The sequence below is a fragment of the Neofelis nebulosa genome, chromosome 16 (assembly GCF_028018385.1).
Source record: "Neofelis nebulosa isolate mNeoNeb1 chromosome 16, mNeoNeb1.pri, whole genome shotgun sequence".
Lineage (NCBI taxonomy): Eukaryota > Metazoa > Chordata > Mammalia > Carnivora > Felidae > Neofelis > Neofelis nebulosa.
The window spans coordinates 360,204-381,114 of NC_080797.1; the positions used below are offsets into that span (position 1 = coordinate 360,204).

General features: G+C 45.5%; 2 protein-coding genes across 5 annotated transcripts in view; both read right to left on the reverse strand.

The window, feature by feature from the left end:
- ANKFY1 (ankyrin repeat and FYVE domain containing 1) overlaps nucleotides 1-20,911 on the reverse strand; it is an 81,268-nt gene that overhangs the window by 34,695 nt on the left and 25,662 nt on the right. For all 4 annotated transcript variants that reach the window (XR_009255422.1, XM_058705697.1, XM_058705698.1 and 1 more), the window contains exon 4: nucleotides 5,111-5,246. Coding sequence is in view for 3 of the 4 variants with exons in the window: in XM_058705697.1 (XP_058561680.1) it covers nucleotides 5,111-5,246 (136 nt within the window). In the remaining variant the exon portion in view is untranslated. The remainder of the gene's footprint in view (nucleotides 1-5,110; nucleotides 5,247-20,911) is intronic.
- On the reverse strand, nucleotides 2-5,101 carry LOC131498418 (uncharacterized). The gene is made up of 2 exons (XM_058705700.1): nucleotides 1,980-5,101; nucleotides 2-1,797 (listed from the first exon to the last, which is right to left on the reverse strand). Exons 1-2 carry the CDS (start codon nucleotides 2,140-2,142, stop codon nucleotides 1,010-1,012), a joined length of 951 nt encoding a protein of 316 aa, XP_058561683.1. The 5' UTR covers nucleotides 2,143-5,101; the 3' UTR covers nucleotides 2-1,009.

Below are 20,911 nucleotides of genomic sequence, written 5' to 3' on the forward strand. Positions count from 1 at the left end.
AGAGAATGTTAGTGAGGAACAGTGTCATTGGGACAAAGAGAGTCACAAGTTAATAAACCAAAGCTGCAATCTGAGTCCTGGCCAGCCGTGTCCAATAACCCTGAAGTACAGGGAGAAGCAGAGGAGTGATGGATCGGTTCCAGCAGAGGTACCGTGTGTTAGAAGTACCAGCCTCTCGTTGTATCACATTGACCGTTCTGGTCAGAATCAAAATAACCTCTAAATAGTCAACCCCAGCCCCCAGCTGCCTCGAAAGTAATGCCATGGAACTCACTGATCATACACAGGCACCTGCAACATCACACACTCGATGGGTCACATTCGCTCCTTTGATATGTAACTGTATCGTGTGGACCGGCGCGCAGTTCCCACCAGCACATCTCCGTTACACATCCAGCAAGGCTTAGGATTAGCTGCAGACATGAGCTCTAGGCCTCGATAAGGATCCCCTGGAAGTCCCCCCTCCCGGAGGTGAACTATATGGTATGTGAAGTATCACTCGATAAAGCTGCTTTTAAAAAAGTTTTTTTTTTTAACATTTATTGATTTTTGAGAGGCAGAGACAGTGTGAGTGGGGGAGGGGCAGAGAGAGAGGGAGACACAGAATCCGAAGCGGGCTCCAGGCTCCGAGCTGTCAGCACAGAGCCCGACGCGGGGCTCCAACTCAGGGACCGTGAGATCGTGACCTGAGCCGAAGCTGGAAGCTCAACCGACTGAGCCACCCAGGCGTCCCTCGATAAAGCTGCTTTTTACAACCCCACTTACCAAATAGATCCCGCAGGGGCACCTGGGAGGCTCAGTTGGTTAGGCATCCAGCTCTTGATTTCAGCTCAGGTCACGATCTCACGGTTTTTGAGTTTGAGCCCCAGGTCAGGTTCCACACTGCGGGTGCAGACCCTGCTTGGGATTCTCTCTCTTTACCCTTCCTGCCCCCACGCACATGCACTCTCTCTCTCCCAAAAATAAATACACACGCACACACACACACACACACACACACACAAATGGATCATGTACGTAGACAACTGAGTTTCATCAAGTACAACCTAGTCCACCCACAGAACACTGCAGTATACACACAATACACCCGTACTATGCACACAGTACACACGCACTTCACATACAGTATACCCACAGTACACAGGCAGTACACATGTGGTACACACAGTGTATATGTAGTACAGAGTACACACGCAGTATACATGCAGTACGCACTCAGTACACACAGTATACAGTACACACACGGTACACACGCGGTACACACAGCACACCCAGAGTACACCCAGAGTACACACATGCTACACCCATAGTACACACAGTACACACCCAGTACACACAGTACATATGCAGTACACAGTACACACACAGTACACACACAGTACACACAGAGTACACACATGGTACACATGCAGTACACACAGTATATCCAGAGTACATCCAATACACATGCAGCACACACAGAGTATACCCAGTACACACACATTACACCCGTAGTACAAACAGTACACAGTACACACACAGCACACGCAGCCCACGCAGCACACACATAGTACACACAGTATACAGTACACCCAATACACATGCAGCACACACAGTACACACGCGGTTCACACACAGTATACCCACAGTACACACGCAGTACACATGTGGTACACACAGTATATATGTAGTACACAGAATACACACACAGTACACATGCAGTACACAGAACACACCCAGAGTATACCCAGTACACCCCCAGTACACACAGTACATACGCAGTACAGAGTACACACGCAGTATACATGCAGTACACACCTACTGCACACAGTATACAGTACACACACGGTACACACGCGGTACACACAGCACACCCAGAGTACACACATGCTACACCCATAGTACACACAGTACACACAGTACATATGCAGTACACAGTACACACACAGTGCATACGCAGTACACACAGAGTACACACATGGTACACATGCAGTACACACAGTACATCCAGAGTACATCCAATACACATGCAGCACACAGAGTACACCCAGTACACACACAGTACACACACATTACACCCGTAGTACACACAGTACACCATACACACACAGCACACGCAGCACACACACAGTACACACAGTATACAGTACACCCAATACACATGCAGCACACACAGTACACACGCAGTATATACCCCGTACACACACGGTACACACGCGGTACACACACAGTACACAGTACACACTGTGTACTGAAGGAAGGAGGAAGGAATGAGGAACGATCTCGCAGTCCTTCTCCATCCAGTAGTCGATGCAGGCACCTGTTTCATTCCAAGACCAGCGCTCGAGTCCTTTGTTTCCAAGAGACACGATGACTTCGTGTAAAGAAGCATCTCCCCTCCAGGCACCCGGGCACTTTGTAATAAGCCCAACTGTCACGGCACCGAAACAAGTTACCGCGATGAGCAACCACGCTTCTTTGGGAGCCGCTAGCCACCGTCTGTGCTGTGTCTGCCCGTGCCCGTCGCACCTCAGCAAAGTCTGACCTGGCTGTGAAATCAGAGTGCCCCAGGGGCAAAGTCCTCTGTGGCGCACGTATGGAACCTCTCGATTTTACGGCGGCAAGCACCCCGGACGGCCGCTCTAACGCTCAACCTCAGGGAGCACGCACGTTTGCAGAGCCCTTTGCAAAGCACTTTCGCAGACAAATGCTGAGTCTGAAAATCCCACTCTCCTGCTTTCTATTGCCAAACGACATTTGTATCAGGAGACTCAAATGCGTCTCGTGGACACTGACGTTTCCTTACAACTGGCAGACGCTTCGTTTCCGCCTAACTCTGGGATCTCCAGAAAGCCAGCCACTATTTGGATGGCCTAGAACTAGTAACTGACACGATTTACACAGCTAAAGACCATGTTATCTTATTTAAAAATTCAGATCCTCAATGCATGTCTTCTCTTGCAAAAGTACGGAGACAAACTTTCCTCCAGAGGAATTTTGTGGTTGTTAATACGTGTTTTTCATTTTACAGCACAGAAAAGGATACAGATGCAGAAAAGCAGACTATTTTTAAAGTACAAAATCAAGCATATATTTCAGCATCTCACAAACTCCTGTCTAGTTTCAGCACCACTCCCACATGCACGAATAGGAGACGTGGAAAACGTACTGACAGGAGAAACAACAAAGCACTGCCTGGTGGAATTATAGGTGACTTCTGTATTTCCCAAACGACACACACTGAACTTGTATTTCAGTCAGGAAAACAATGATTATATTAACTGTCAATTTTTGGCATATACTATGAATTCTTCCTTAAAAAAAGTATCTTTCTGATAACACTTCCCCCCAAAACTTCCTTTTCATCAAATGCGTGACAGCATTCCCAACCCTTCAAGATCCCTACGTTACAAAACCAAGCAACCGCTGCCCCACACGGAACTGCACACACTTGCGACATTCCCAATCCCTGCACTACCTGGGACGTGTGATTTCCCCTGCGCACAGCAGTAGGCGCTCTGCGACCTTTTAAGAGCCCACGCTGGTCCCCACGCTTCCGAGTCTGGCAGCCCAGCCCTCCACAAAGCCACGACAGATAAAACTCAATGCCCACGTCCAACAATACAAAATTGAGCATCTGGTAATACTGATGGTAAAGAAGCCTAAGCCAGTCAATTAGCAACAAATATTTTAATTAAAGAATCCATCACACTGATTACAGGTGTCTACACTACTCCAACCCCAGGACATTTTTATCAAAGCAATTTAATTTACAAGCAAGTTTGACAAGATCAATGGAAAAAAGCTCACGAGATCTAGAAAACAAAAAAAAGGATACGAATCACATTTGGTCTAGTTAAAACCATTCCCAGGTCCCCCTGAGATGCTGCAACATGCCGACAAACGGAACAGCTCTTCGCGAGGCCCCCACGGTCAGGCTGGCTTCGCTGACCTAACACCGCACGTGCCTACAAAGCCTAGACCTGTTTGGGGTTTCTAGTAACTGGACTTAGACAGTAGAATGCTCGTAAGCTGACCTCAGGCACCCAGGGTTAGGAGGAACCTGTGGACCAACTCGCATGGGCAGGTGGGCCCGGAGCACCAGCCCCGCAGGGCAAACAGCAGGCTGTCAGCTAAAACCACGGCCTCGCTCACCCGGGAGAAAAGCCATTCTTGCAACCCCCAAGAGAATACACAAGCTCACTAAATAATATAAAAGACACTCCACCAGCCAAACTGGCCACCAAGGGGCACATCCCCAACAGAAACTAAAACTAAAGGGCATTTTGCCTGACATCACTTGGGGTGACATTTGTTACCCGTTGCTCGAGAAGGCCAACTTGGGAGAGCAGCAGAGAAAATACAATATAAAAAACACAGACTACCTCCTTGGGAACCTAAAAAGCAGGAATAAATGAAGAGCCCCCAAACACTGGCTACGAAACCCCCTGAATGGTATACTTGTGTATTAACTTAGGTATTAATGTGTTTCTTTTTTTTCTTTTTAATGTTTTTATTTGTTTTTGAGAAAGTGAGAGCTCGCGCGCACACACACACACACACACACACACACACACGTGAGCAGGGGAGGGGCAAAAAGAGGGGGACAGAGATCTGAAGCCGGCTCTGCGCTGGCAACACAGAGCCTGACGTGGGGCTCGGACTCACAAACTGCGAGATCGTGACCTGAGCCGAAGTTGGACGCTCAACAGACTGAGCCAGCCACCCGGGCACCCCGACTTAGGCGTTAATGTGTTTCTAACACAAGGAACATGACCAAGAACTTCACCCAAGGCCCTATATTATTACAAGGTAGAATAAATGTCACAGGAAGTGATACGGGAGGGAAAGCTGAGCATTTGGACACCGTAATCTCTCTTATATTCTTTACCTAATATACACACAGTTATGTAATCTCAAGTTAAAAAAAATAAATCAGTGAAAGGAAAGAGAATACCTAAAGCTTTGGCAGAATTTAGCTTACAAGAACACAAAGCAAGGGAGGTGAAGTCCTCTCCCCACTACTGCTTTCAGAGGAACACCTTGCAAAAGTTATTTACATTAGCAGAGCTTGGCATAATTCAAGCTCAGCCACCACCGGGGGCGCGTGACCAGCTCAGCCGGGACTTGCCTCTCCCTGAGGAGCTGCAGCTGAAAGCGATTAGCCAGTTTCATTAGCTCAGTGAGGAACACGTCGTCGTCTCCGAACTCCAGCTCGTCCGTGTAGACCCAGCGGAGCATCGTCCTGGTCACCTCAGGGTTAGCATCTGGGGAGGGAAAGAGAGAGGCTGAAATACAACACACCGATGGCGCACTGAAGCCTTGAGCCTACTGGAGGGTCCCTAAACCCTGAGGCTAATAAAGCAAATAAAGCAAATGCTGGTACCCTCCACTCACATAAATATCATGCTGCCATCAAAAATGGCAATTAAGCATTCTGGGCAGCATCTGACTCCAGAAAAATGTTGTTTTGCGAAGGGAAGGAAGTAGGAGACGTGAACTACTAAAGATGTAAGTCAAATAAGTTGGGGGACATATTTTAAACATATCACAAAGAGCTTACATTCCAAGAAAGATCTTACAAATAAACACGAAAAGATGGGGGTGCCTGGGTGGCTCAGGCAGTTGAGTGTCCGACTCCTGATTTCGCTGCAGGTCACGATCTCATGATCTCATGTTTTGTGGGATCAAACCCCGCGTCAGGCTCCGCGCTGACAGTGCGGAGCCTGCTTGGGATGATCCCTCTCCCTCTCTGTCACCCCCACCCCTCAAAATAAATAAGTAATTTAAAAAAAAACATAAAAGGATGGACAACCAACAGGAAAATGGGCAATGGACAGAAGTGGTAATTCACAAAGATAAGTAAACATGCTCAGTGAACCTTACCAGTAACTACAAACACAAATTTAAACTACAATACATTTTTTCCATCTCTCAGCAAGCAAAGATTCTTAAAAATGTATAAACTGTTACACAGGAATTATACACATAGGTTAGGATAATCCTAATAACTGAGCAAATACAGAGAAATATATGCAATAAGACAGTCAACACAGTATTATTTTAATAGCAAAAAACTGGAACAAGAATCTGAAGAGTCCAACCCTGGAAAGCTAATCATTATGGTATTAATACTCAAAACGGAAAATTTTGCATCAATTAAAATTACTTAGATCTGTATTCAACCTAAAAAAAATACTCACTATATTGGTTTAAAAAAGAAGGCTAAAGGGGCGCCTGGGTGGCTCAGTCGGTTAAGTGACTGGCTTTGACTCAGGTCATGACCACACGTTTTGTGGGTTCGAGCCCCGTGTCAGGCTCTGTGCTGCACACTTGCTCGAGGCCTGGAGCCTGCTTCAGATTCTGTGTCTCCTTCTCTCTCTGCCCCTGCCCTGCTTGTGCTCTGTCTCACTCTGTCTCTAATAAATAATAAATAAATGTAAAAAAAAATAAATAAAATAAAAAAGAAAGCTAAAAATACATGTCGTAAATCTCATTTTTTTTGCAATATATGTGTGTGTATATGCGTATGAGTATGCATATACACATACACATACACATGCGGCTTTGGGGCTCGCTCGCTCACCCTCTAAGGTCAGACAAGACTGAGGACATCCAGGGAGGTATGGCCATAAACAGACTACCAACCTATTTTCTTAAAGTAATCTCTACCCCCCAGTGTGGGGCTTGAACTCACAACTCCAAGGTCAAGAATCACACGCTCCACTGACTGAGCTGGACAGGTGTCTATCTACTGAGACAATAGAACGACAGACTAAGATAACCCTGGTAGAACCTATGACTAACTTTTCTTTGAGATTATTTTTCATTTTCCTGATTTTTAATGAACATGCATTACTTGTATAATTTTTTAAAATAAAAGACTCTACAGAAACTTGGGGAAACTCTTGGGATGAAAACTGTAGTATAAAATATCTAAAACTATGATTTCCACTAGAGGCAAGCCTTAATTAGAGTAAGGGCAGTGGAGATGAGAGGATCATTAAAATCATGGTGGTCCTCAGCTAGCAGAATCAGCACTAGCCGTGAACTTGCCGGAAGGTCCTGGGCCCTGCCCAGACCTGCTGAACCGGAAAGTCTGGGGAGGGGCCAGCATCTGGCTTTTATTTAACAGGTCCTCCGTGTGATTCTGGCTGGCTAAAGGTTAAGGAATCAGAGCTCTGTTCTTGATTGTCTAGGAAAGGTGCAGCAAAAGCCAGGAACCTCTTATTAACTTGGTAATTAGGCAACAAATGATTAGCGCTTATTAACCCCTTCTCTTCCAAATGCAGGAGGAGAGGGCTGAAGGGGGCAATGCCGAATGGAACCAGAGGCTCCTGACTTCTTTGCTCCACACTGATTTACCCATCATTCCCTAAAACAGCCTGATATGGAAAGGAAAAAAAAAAGGCATAATGAAAAAAAATTGTGGGGCACCTGCGTGGCTCAGATGGTTAAGCGTCCCAACTCTTGATTTCAGCTCATGTCATGAGCTCGCAGTTCGTGGGATCGATCCCCACAACGGGCTCTGCACTGACAGCACGGAGCCTGCTTGGGATTCTCTCCCCGTCTCTCTCTTCCTCCCCTTCTCGTACATGCTCTCGTGCTCTCTCTTCCTCTCCCAAAATAAATAAACATTAAAAAATTAAAAAAAAAAAAAAAAAAAGAATTGAAAAAGAAAAAAAAATCTGAAAGAAAATACACCCCGGGGCACCTGGCTGGCTCAGCTTGTGGGGTGTGTGACTCATGATCACAGGGTCATAGGTTCAAGCCCTATGCTGGGTGTAAAGATTACTTAAAAAAATAAAATCTTAAAAAAAAAAGAAGAGGGGCTTGAAGCTCGGAGCCTGGGTGGCTCAGTCGGTTAAGCGTCCAACGTCAGCTCAGGTCATGATCTCATGGTTCGTGGGTCTGAGTCCCGTGTTGGGCTCTGAGCTGGAGCCTGCTTCAGATTCTGTCTCCTCTCTCTGTCCCTCCCCAACTCACATGTGCGTTCTGTCTCTCTCTCTCTCAAAAAGAAATAAATGTTTAAAAAAAAAAAAAAAGAAAGAAACATGCCAAAATTCTAACCATGATTATGTTACAGTTTATTTTTTCCTTTCTCTCTTACCTGGTAAAGGAATGATAGCACTTTTAAGATGTTTTGGGAGAAAAAACATTTTTAAATCACATGAAAATCTAATTAGATTTACTTAATCTACTTGAAGAAGTCCTTCAACTATGTCTGAAGTATTCCAAAGCAGCATCAGCTTCTAGGCTGGCTTCATAAACTGGGCTTAATAGGTCAGCGGGCTCTTCAAGGAAAGACGTGTGGGCCATGCGATCTGTCGAGAGTCGCCAGCGTGCTGGAACCGCATCCCCACTGCCTTCTTCACACAGCCTCGCTGCACACGACAGCTCAGCCTACCGACCAGAGCCCAAACACAGCCTCGAACCTCCCTGTGGTAATTCGATTCTGCTTTGAAGTTTGGCTGGTTTCCTTTAATAACCCTCCCTCAATCGTCCGAACCAATAAACCCGACAGTTGATGAACCAAAACCCAAACAATTTTCTTAAAACCCACAATCAGCAGGCATTTCCTGGGCGCCCTCAAAATTTCACACGAAGTAAAGTTCAAGTGATCTCCGAGTGTTCCCAGTCCGGCCCTGACTCTTTGCTCAGTCTGCAAACTACACTGGAAACAGATCCACGCTGAGGCTGGGACAGAGCAGCGGTGGTGCGGGGTGGGCTCAGCGACCCGCACGGCAAACCTGCCCCTAGAGCCACTCACCCCTGGGCAGGCCCAGCACACAGGTTGCTGAAACGGTGACCGCACGCACGAAACTTCTGACCTCACGGCAGTCCAGGCGCAGAGCCACACTTTGTAGAGAACTGGAGATTTTCTATGTGGCCCCGTTTTTTTGTTTTGATTTTATTTTAAATAAATGTTTTAGAAGACATTTGAAAAGAATGGGAATAAACTTGTCAGTAGGCAATTAGCCATTAAATGAAGCATATTGAGGGAATTAATTTCGTTACTTAAATCCGGTATTTAATCTGTAAAAAACTGGGGCTCCCGGGCGGCTCAGTCCATTACGCGGCAGACTCAATTTCGGCTCAGGTCATGATCTCACAGATCATTCCGTGAGTTTGAGCCCCGCGGCCGATTGTGCTGACAGTGTGGAGCCTCCTTGGGATTCTCTCTCTCCCTCCCCCAAGCTCTCTCCATCTCTCAAAATAAACTTAAAAAAAACGGCCAAGTGTTTTGAATATCCTCCTCCTATGACTCCAACTGAACTGTCTTCAACTTGCCAACTATTTTTACTTCATTTACTTTACCCAAGTTTTTGATTCATAAAATTACAAAATTGTGATAGACTGCATCTTTCATCAGTAAAAGCATCCTCTTTAAAAAAATTTTTTTAAGTTTATTTATTTTTGACAGAGACAGAGTATGAGCACGAGCTGGGGAGGTGCAGAAAGAGAGACAGAGACACAGAATCCGAAGCAGGCTCCAGGCTCTGAGCTGCCAGCACAGAGCCTGACACGGGGCTCGAACTCACGAACTGTGAGATCATGACCTGGGCCAATGTCAGAAGCTTAACCGATTGAGCCACCAAGGTGCCCCAGTAAAAGCATCCTCTTTAGTCACTTTAACCATATACGCTTAACTATAATTTCTTGGAAATAAACTCCAAACCATACTTGTAAATAATCCCTGTGTCAAAAGGAATAAGAGTTTACACGTCCTAGTTCTGTCATGGCAGGGTAACAACCTGTCCTATTTTAACTGATTATAGCTAAAAACTCTAGACAGAGCACCAGAAAACGGTCACCTGAGGGTTCGGAAAAGCACACAAAATTGTACAATTGCAGAGAGAGGCCAAACGTGAAGAGGCAACCGCACTGGATGAGTGTCGCCATGTTTTCCCTATGGTTTTGCCTTGAGGACAGACCCCAGTCAGAGATCAACACTGGTGCGGTGAGCATATGGACCCCTGACCCTCTATCACAAACACCCTCTTTCTGGCCAGATGCAGGCAGAAAAGGGGCCCAGGGGAGCAGAGGAGTAAAGGGGATCCAGTTCTGCATATGAATGCACACGGCCTTGGGCTCCCCTGGGAGCACGGATGGCCCGGCCCAGCCCAGCTTCAAGAACTGAAGTGAGATTTGAGCCACTGCCCACAGACTTTCAGTCTGCAGCTAAGGAGAGCCAGTATTTTCCAGAGGACGATACAGGACCCAGAAACTACAAAATATAACCACAATGTCTGGGATACAACCCAAATCATTTGATATAGGGAAAAAAAAAATCAAGAAAATATGACCATTTCTCAAGGGAAGAGACAACATATTCTAACCCCAAGATGACCCAGATATTGAGTTTACCAAAGACATGAAAATATCTGGGATAACTATGCTCCAGAAGGTAAAGGAAAACACACTTAAAAATCTTAGAAATTTTCAGCATATAAACTATAAAAAGAACAAACGGAAATTATAGGATGAAAAACACACATATTTAATTGAAAACTCAATGTCCTCAACAGCAGAATGAAAATGGCAACAGAAAAGTCAGCAAACTTGAACACAGACCAACAGAAATTATCCTGTCTGAAGAACAGAGAAAAATAAAATTGGGAGGGGAAAAAAAGAGCATCGAGGAGACCTGGTCTCGTGTGTGTGTCACTGGAGCCTCAGAGGAGAGAATGAAGAGATGAAGGAAGAAAAATGTTTGAATAAATGATGGTCAAGAATATTCCAAAAAAAAAAAAGACTATTGCAAATTCAGTGACAGACATGAGGTTTTACATTTAAAATCAAGAAACTCTAGGGGCACCTGTTTGGCTCAGTCGGTTGGGCGTCTGACTTCGGCTCCGGTCATGATCTCAAGGTTTGTGGGTTCCAGCCACGTGCTGGGCTCTGCACTGACAGCACGGAGTCTGCTTGGGATGCTCTCTCCCTCTCTCTTTGCCCCATCCCTGCTGGTGCTCTTTCTCTCTCTCTCTCAAATAAATAAACAAACTCAAAAAAGGGAAGGGAAGGGGAGGGGAGGGGAGGGGAGGGGAGGGGAGGGGAGGGGAGGGGAGGGAAGGGAAGGTGAAAGCAAAGGAGAGATATCCTCGGATGAGGGAAGAGTCTCACTGACGGACCTGGTCTAGAAGAAATGTTAAAGGAAATTCTTGAGGGTGAAGGGACATGATCCCAGATGGAAACATGGATCTTGATGAATGAAGGAAGAACTAAAGAAATGGAAATATCTGAGCAAATATAAACTTCTCACTCCTAAGTCTGCTGAAAAACATACCACTGTTCACAGTGGGGTTTTCAATGTTTGCCCACAGGACACGTGTGACAGCTGGAAGTAAAGGTCCGTGGTAAAGGCATTAATGGGACCTGTATGGTTGCACAAGTTTCACACTTTACCTGATGTAGTACAAACAGACTATAAATCCTCCACACAAAGTGAGGGGCGTATGTGAGCCCTGCAGGAGTTCCCAACGAGGGCCGAGTCTGCCCTCCGAGGGATGTCTCACAGCGTCCAGTGGTATTTCTGGTTATCAAAACTGGGGGAGTAGAACTGTCATCAAGAGGGTAGAGACCAAGGGTCCTACTAACTATCCCACAATGCACAGGAAGACTGCCACAACAAAGACTTAAACAGCCCCAAATCTCAATAATGCTGAGGCTGAGGAACTCGGCCCTAGATCAGTCGCTAAACAACAATACAAAGAGAGGCAGTCAAGAAGTCAACAAATTTGAATCGAATACTAAATGTCCAAATTATCCACAAGAAGCAAGAAAATGAGAACCCCGGAGAACAGGAGAAAAGATGGGACAAACAAAACGAATCAAATGGTAGCCTTCTTCATAAAAATAATGACATTAATATTAGCGGTCTAAGCACTCCACTTAAAAAGCAGAGATAAAAAGGCAAGCCCTCATGTGACGCTGCCCAGAGGACACATGGAAATATAAAGACACAGCTGAAAGCAAAACAAATACAAAAAGATACACCATGTGAACAGTAAGTATAAGGAGACCAGAGGGACCATTTCACATCAGAAGTAGATCTCATGACACAGAGCATCACCAGAAATGAAAACTATCATTTCATGATAAAAGCCACACTGCATCAGAAAGTCACTATAATCGGAAACGTCGTGTGTATGATGACAAGGCCCAAAATATATGAAGAAAAAATGGACAGAACTGAAGGGAGACCTTGACAACCCTGAAATCACAGGAGCTGCTAACACCCGCCTTCTCGGGACAGACAGAAGTAGACACAAAAGAAAAAAGAAAACATACAGAAGGTCTGAACAGTATTCCCAAACACCCCGATCTAACAGACGCATGCAGAACACTATCTACCAGCATCTCAGAGTACAATTCCTGCTCAAGTTCACTTACAGTCACCACACAGCCCATGTGCTGAGCCATAAAACAAGTCCCAATAAGTTTAAAAGGATCAAAATCATATAAAGTATGTTATCTGACAATAACAGAATTAGAAATCAGTCATGATGAAGTATGCAGGAAAACCCAAATATCTGGAAATTAAACAACGTACTTCCAAATAACTCACAGGTCAAAAAAAAAAAAAAAAATCACAAAGACAATGAGAACACAGCCTGAACTAAATCACAATGTATCAGAATTTGCAGAATGCAGCTAGAACGGTGCTTAGAGGGAACTGTGGAGCTTTTAAATCCTTACATCAGAAAAGAGATAAAGAATAAATGATCTAAGGCTCTTCCTTAAGAAACTAGGGGGAAAAAAAAAAGAATAAAGTAAGTCCAGAGTATGTAGAAGGAAGGAAAAGGCAAAAATTAAAAATACAGGAAACAGACAAAAGAGAAAATTAATGAAGCCCAAAGTTGATTCTGTGAAAAGATCAATAAACTGGCAGACTTCTAAATAGACTGATCAAGGGGAAAAAATGGAGAGAACATAAATCACCAATACCAGCAACGAAACCAGTCACCACTGCTGTCCACATTAAGAGGATAAGAAGAGAAAGCTGCAAAGTCCACAACTTGGACGACAGTACAGGGACCACAAGGGATGTGGACCAGGGATGCAGTTTGCTACATTAACTGCATAAAGGAGAAAAACTACAGAATCATTTCAGTAGACACACACAAAAAAAGTGACAAAATTCAAATCCAAGTCCTAGAATATCTCAAACCACTAGGAATCCTCAAATTTATAAAGCACATCTATGAAAACCCAACAATTAAGTTACATGCAGCGATGAAAGACCTCATTGCTTCCCTCTGAGATCAGACACAAGGCAAGAATGCTCGCTTCCAGGCAAATAACTTGTATCCAGATTACATACAGAATGCTTACAATTCAAAACTGAGAAGACAACCCAATTTTTAAAAGGGCAAAAGAGGGGCGCCTGGGTGGCTCAGTCAGTTGAGCGTCCGACTTCGGCTCAGGTCATGATCTCACGGTTCGTGAGTTCCAGCCCCGCATCAGGCTCTGTGCTGACAGCTCGGAGCCTGGAGCTGCTTCTGATTCTGTGCCTCCCTCTCTCTGCCCCTCCCCCATTCATGCTCTGTCTCGGAAATAAACACTAAAACTATATTTTTTAATAAAAATAAAATAAAAGGGCCAAAGATGTGAACCAAACTGACAAAGAAGACACACAAATGGTCAATAACACGTGAGATAATGTCCTCAGAGAAATGTAAAATAAAACCACAATGCACTCCACATCCCTTTGTATGGTGAACATTATAAACAAGAAACAACCTGCCTAAGGGTCAGTAAGGACTTGGAGCCACCAGAACTCTTACACACAATGCTGATGGGGTGTGAATGATACGTCTGTTCCCAGAATGGGTGGGTTGTTTCCTAAAATCAAACAGTCACTCCTAAGTATCTGCCCAAGAGGGACAAAAACGAGTGCCTACACAAAGACACACAATTGAGCATACTGATCTTTGTAACAGCCAAACGTAGGTAAATCGAACAACACATTGTGGTGTGTGCACACGTGGAATACTATTCAGCAGTGATAAGGAACGAACAATGGAAACCATAACATATGGAGATTCTGGACGAATCTCTCAATCTTTAAGCTGGGGGAATGAAGCCACCTGACTCTTGGTTTTGACTCAGGTCATGATCTTGAGGTTCATGAGACTGAGCCCCGCATCTGGCTCGACGCTGCCCACGTGGAGCCTGCTTGGGATTCTCCCTCTCTCTCAGCCCCTCCCCTGCTCGTGTGTGCCCGCGCACTCTCAAGATAAATAAATAAACTTAAAAAAAAGATCCTATGTATTCCATTCTGTTTTTACAAAAGTTTAGAAAACGTAAGCCAATCGCAGTGCCTGGGTGGCTCAGTTGGTTGCGAGTCTGACTTTGGCTCAGCTTATGATCTCACGGTTCACGAATTCCAGCCCCAAATAGGGCTCTCTGCTGTCAGTATGGAGCCTGCTCCAGATTCTGCTTTGGATTCTCTGTCCTCCTCCCACCCTGCTCCTCCCCAGCATGCGCTCTTGGTCTCTCTCTCAAAAATAAACAAACATAAAAAAAAGAAAAAAGAAAAGAAAATGCAAGCTAATCTACAATGAATGGAAGCCAATAGGTGGTTGGCTGGGGATGTGGATGGAAAAAGGATGGATTAAAAAGACACAAGAAGAACTTTCAGGGAGGTGAAAATGTTTGTCATTCCATTGCTGACAGTTTCACAATTCTATCAAAAGTAATCAACCTGTACACTTTTAAGGTGGGCAGTTTATTTCACGCCCTTTACACCTCCATGAAGTTGGAAGCAAAAGAAAGCCAAAGCGAGAGGCGGCAAGGCACTGTGGTTACTGGTGTGGATTCTGAGCCAAGCCAAATGGGTTTCCAACCGCGGCCCGCACACTTACTACCGTGCGTGCGGCTGGTGTGCGTTATTCAGCGTCGCCGTGCTTCGGTTTCTGTCTGTGAGATGCAGGCACACGACGGTGCTCACCCACGATGCCACCCTGAAGGTACGGGCGTGAACGCGGACAGGGCGCGAATACGGGCCGGGCGCGAGGGGCTCTGCTCCCACACCGAAGTCACTACGCCTCAGTGCTGCTGTGGTGACACGGAGACTATTCGTTGGGAGTGCAAGCTGGTGGAGCTGCTCTGGAGCGCAGTACGGAGGTTCCTCAAAAAGTTCAACGCAGAACTACCCTGCGGCCCAGCAATTACATTTAGGTATTTATGCAAGGGCTGCAGGTGTGCTGCTTCGAAGGGGCACATGCACTACTGACAAGAGCCAAAGTCTGGAAAGAGCCCAAGTGTCCACCGATGGATGATGGATAAAGAAGGTGTTGTGTATATACACACAATGGAGTACTACTCAGCAATCAGAAAGAATGCAATCTTGCCATTTGCAACTACGTGGATGGAACTGGAAGGTATTATGCTAAGTGAAACGAGTCGGTCAGAGAAAGACAAATATCATACGACTTCACTCACAGGAGGACTTTAAGAGACAAAACAGAGGAACATAAGGGAAGGGACACAAAAATAATCTAAAAACAGGGAGGGGGACAAAACAGAAGAGACTCATAAATAGGGAGAACAAACTGAGGGTGACTGGAGGGGTTGTGGGAGGGGGGATGGGCTAAATGGGGGAGGGGCATCAAGGAATCTACTCCTGAAACCACTGTTACCACATGCTAACTAACTTGGATGTAAATTAAAAAAAAAAAAAAAAAAAAAAAAAAAAAGCCCTATTCACAAGGACTAGAATCTGGAAGGGCCAGTGTATTTGAGTCTACCTGACGATGGGTGAGGGAACAAGACGTCTCCCCTCAGGGAGCAGCCCTCACCCCCAAATGGAAAATGCATAAAGAACAAGGACAGTGCTATTCACTCCTGACATAATGTCATAAAATAACTTAAAAAGCCATGTTTGTGCCATTTATGATTTTAATTACGTCTTTAAAAATGCTACTGAGAGGGGCGCCTGGGTGGCTCAGTCGGTTAAGCGTCCGACTTCGGCTCAGGTCACGATCTCGCGGTCCGGAGTTCGAGCCCCACGTCAGGCTCTGGGCTGACGGCTCAGAGCCTGGAGCCTGCTTCCGATTCTGCGTCTCCCTCTCTCTCTGCCCCTCCGCCGTTCATGCTCTGTCTCTCTGTCTCAAAAATAAATAAATGTTAAAAAAAAATATTTTTTTTTTAAATGCTACTGAGAGCAAAATTTGCTGAAAAACTACAGGAAGAATAAAAAGGTTTACTTTAATTATTACAAAAAAAAAAAAAAAAAGGCTACTTGAAACAAACACACAGAGTTAGCAGAACCAAGAGTTAGAAAAACACAAAAGCAACACGAGGGTTGGGTAAGGGGATAGAACCACAGACAAAACAGATTTTCTGAGGCTCTAAGAGATCTCTGGCAAGAGCCCGCCAGGCCGTGTGCTCTCCTGCCCACACAGCAGCTAATTTCTCTGAAAGACCCAAGAGGAAGTCAGGACGCCTTCCCCAAGCCTGCCTCTCAAGTAACGTGTTGTCACTTTGCCACAACCTTGGTCAGCCATTTAGCTTGGTCAGCCTAAACCAGGGGGAGGGGAATTAGGACCCCACCTTTTTTTTTTTTTTAATTTTTAAAATTTTATTTTGAAGTCATCTCTACACCCAATGTGTGGCACGACACAACCCCACAATCAGGCCTCACCTGCTCCACTGGCCCAGCCGGCCTGGCGCCCCGGACGCCGCTTCTCAAGGGAGGAATATCAAATAATTTATGGACATACTTTAAAACCACCATGGGGAGCCTGGGTGGCACAGTCGGTTAAGCGTCCGACTTCAGCCAGGTCACGATCTCGCAGTCCGTGAGTTAGAGCCCCGCGTCGGGCTCCTGGCTGATGGCTCAGAGCCTGGAGCCTGTTTCCGATTCTGTGTCTCCCTCTCTCTCTGCCCCTCCCCTGCTCACGCTCTGTCTCTCTCTCTCTCTCATGCTCTCTCAAAAATAAACATTTAGGGGCGCCTGGGTGGCGCAGTCGGTTAAGCGTCCGACTTCAGCCAGGTCACGATCTCGCGGTCCGTGAGTTCGAGCCCCGCGTCAGGCTCTGGGCTGATGGCTCGGAGCCTGGAGCCTGCTTCCGATTCTGTGTCTCCCTCTCTCTCTGCCCCTCCCCCGTTCATGCTCTGTCTCTCTCTGTCCCAGAAATAAATAAAAAACGTTGAAAAAAAAAAATTTAAAACCACCATGGGTATCGTCTGAAGGAGCGCCCTAATACTGCGACAGAGCCACCAGGAAGGAAACCGTGGTTCACAGGGTGTCCAGCACATGCTAAGCACTGCCGTCCTTCTCCTGAAATAGAACGGCACGCGGGGCCCTGGGGGTCGGCTGAGGGCCCCTGCGAGCCTCGCGCAGAGCCTGGGGCCCGGTGCACGCGCCACTGCACGGGCCGCCTCCCGCCCAGCTCGCCCAGCCAGACCAAACCGGAGGGAGGAGGATGCCTTCTGGTTTCTGGACGGCTTGTGACCCTGGACACACCCCAGGCCAGCTGAGCGACTCCCCATAAACACTGACGCTAGGGAAACACAAGGTCATTGCTACAGAAAGCACGCAGGAAACTCTGTCTTCAAAACAGCCGATCCAATGCACTGGGGCCTCTCACAGTGTGAGCTGAGTCGCTTTGCCAGAAACAAACCGTTTTACTTCACAAAGCTCTTCCTCCTGGTCCTGAGATTCTTTACACCATGTTAGCTACTGGTTACAGTCTTTCTCTTTCGAGCTGATCAATCAGTACCTTTACCAAGTCAGTATCTTTATACTTCAAAAAATAAAGAAAGAAAAAGTAAATCTGTACCCTTTTATCTTTGTATTTTGACATAATTTCAGACTAACAGAAAAGTTACAGAGTTCGCGGACACACGTTGCCTGTCTCCCCCTTGTCCTGACATCTTATGTACTCATAGTACAATAATCAAAACCAGGTAATTAGGAATGATACAATATTGTTACCTAATTACAGACCTTTAAAAATCTTGCCAATTTCCCCATTAGTGTCCTTCTTATGGTTCAGAATCCACACTGCATTTCATTGTCTCCTTGTCCTCCAATCTGTAACAGATTCTTACCTTGTCTTTCATCACCTTAACAGATTTGAGGTACCCGGGCCAGTTATTTTGTGGAATGTTCCTCAACTTGGCTTTGTCTGATACTCTCTCACAGTTACACTGAGGTTATGTGTTTACGGCAAATCCCACAGAAATCATTGTGCCTTTATGAGCACATCGTGGCAGGCACAAAACCTTGTACTCTTTGGAACAAGGCATGAGTCAAGAAAACTCATATATCCACACATCTTTTAAATACTTAGCATTTAATGCCCTACTGTATCTTCACCAACACGTGCTGAAATTCTTACTGTGATTCACACAAGTCAAGTGCTTGCTTTGAATTTTAAGAACTACCAATTACATAAGCACTTCAAAAGAAAATGTGAGCTCAGAAAGTCCATCTAAGAACGTCAGTTCCACGCCGAGTACGAATCTGATTTTGTTCGCTGCCGTATCCCTAGCACCTTGAAAAGTGTCTGCCCTCTGCGATACGGATGAAATCATTTTGAAGAAACAAAACACCAGTAAGTTCGTAAAATGATTTTATCAACTCCTTTAGTGTGGAAAAGTTCAACCACAAAAACACCGCCTGCTTGCTATTTACGCACGTGTTTACAAGAGCCTACGCCCAGTCTCCCTCAAACTGCCGGCCAGCGGCACAGGGTTAGCACCTCAGGTACCGCACAACACACAGGCTTCGGGGGCACTGGCTGCTGCCTATAACCTGATTCGGGCGACCGGACCCATGCCCCGCCCAGGCCACGCAGCAGGACTGCTGGGCAAAACACACACGTGAACACGAACCAGTCCACCCACGCCTCCACCTCCTTGGAACCCACCCCCAGGACACGCTTCATGGATAAACCGTGTGTAGAAAGTCACGATGACACAGGCTTAACTGTCAGCTGTCCTGGCAAGTGCCTCATCTACCAAAGCTCTTGACAGCTGACTGCATAGCAGGGACCAAACCAGGCTTACGGTTTATAACAGGAAGGAAGGAGTCCAGGGACATTTACTAAAACTCTTCTAACCTCCTGATTCTCAGTGATGCAATCTTGTGGTCAGTCGCTGAGTTACAGCTGCTCTTAAATGTTACGATGTACGAAAAAAAGAAAAGCAAAATTTTAAATGTAAAATTTTATTTAAAATTTAAAATTTAAAAGTCTGCATTAGGCTTCTTATAACTTAATGCAATTTTCTGCGTTTTTACATAGTTTTGTTTGTTCTGGAAAGCAGTCATATCTCATTTTCCCATGCTTACTCATTTGGTTCCATTCAGCACTTCATGATGACACGTGAAACTACGATAAACACTTACGCTGTCTGAATTACCGAAGGCAGAATCCATCTGACAAAGTCAGATGATGAGGTTAAAAGAAAGTAAGACTGTTCTACAGCTCAGCTGTTTTCCAAAACTATCAGAGTCATTTATAATGTGACTGGCCATGTGCAAGGGTACCAATTTCACAAGCTCAAGCTACCGGGATCATCAATTTTTGATAATGTTTTGATAGATACCAAAAGATGGCAACTTATTCTGAACTTTTCTTCTACCCAAGTTGAGTATTGCCCATATCATATACTTTCTTCTGGTCTTTGTAAATTATCTGGTCATGTGATTAAGATCCTATCATGCATCTTGTAAAGAACACTTCATGATCTAATGGGCTTCAAAAGTTATCCACAGCTTGGGGCGCCTGGGTGGCGCAGTCGGTTAAGCGGCCGACTTCAGCCAGGTCACGATCTCGCGGTCCGTGAGTTCGAGCCCCGCGTCGGGCTCTGTGCTGACTGCTCGGAGCCTGGAGCCTGTTTCCGATTCTGTGTCTCCCTCTCTCTCTGCCCCTCCCCCGTTCATGCTCTATCTCTCTCTGTCCCAAAAATAAATAAAAAACGTTGAAAAAAAAAAAATTAAAAAAAAAAAAAAAGTTATCCACAGCTCTGTTATATATGGGATCAAAGAGCTATGGCCTCAGAGAAAAGCTCTCTGCGCAGAGATTTCAATCGCATGGTCCTTCCAGTGAAGACCATTTCCCAAGCAGACGTGTTGTCACAGGCACAAATGCACACGGCCATGTGTACACACGCACAGATCTGTGTGTGTCTGCTACTCTGAACTACGGACCTCAGATTAAACCCTAGAAATGACCCTGCAGAGACAGAGTTCACTCACAGTGGAGAAGCACGAGCACCTGCTCCCCTAAACCCTTGAGGTAAATGTCCACTTAACCTCTGAGCACTGCTCACGTGTCAGCCCCTCGGACACCTTCCTTGTCAGCCCGCGCTGGTCTTCTCTACCTCAGACAAAGCAATTAACACCCCGCCCTGGCCTCGAACGATCCATTTCCACAGGACGAGGACTCTGTTACAACCATCTCAGTGTTCTGGCACTGCTGGGCAAACAGTACCTTCTGAACCGGCAAACGAAGACGTAATTCAGAATTTTCACACGGCCGATCACTTCTGCAAGTGATTCATCATCTTACTGCCTGGGTATCTCCTTACCATGTGTTATAATTCTCATGACTATTAATAACAGACTGAAATGTAAAATTTCCTTTTTTTTTTTTTTTTAAAGCAGTTAGGTAAATACTAAATGAAAATGCAATTCTGAAGTAAACTTCTGAAAATGATTTTTTTAAAGTCTACTCACCACCACATGTACCGAAATTCTAAGCAGCGTAACGTGGAATAAAACAATGAAATCGAACGTTAAAAAGCTCAGTGCACCTGTTCAAATTCTGAAGCCTAATGGTCACCCTTCAGTGTTAGAGAAAGACAACCCCTGTTTTCTGGAGTAACTCTTAATTCTGAGTCCAATTCCTGAACATCAGGAAAAGTACTTGGCAACAAGGATTAAATTTTAAGCAACTGAACACCAGAACTTTTTCTA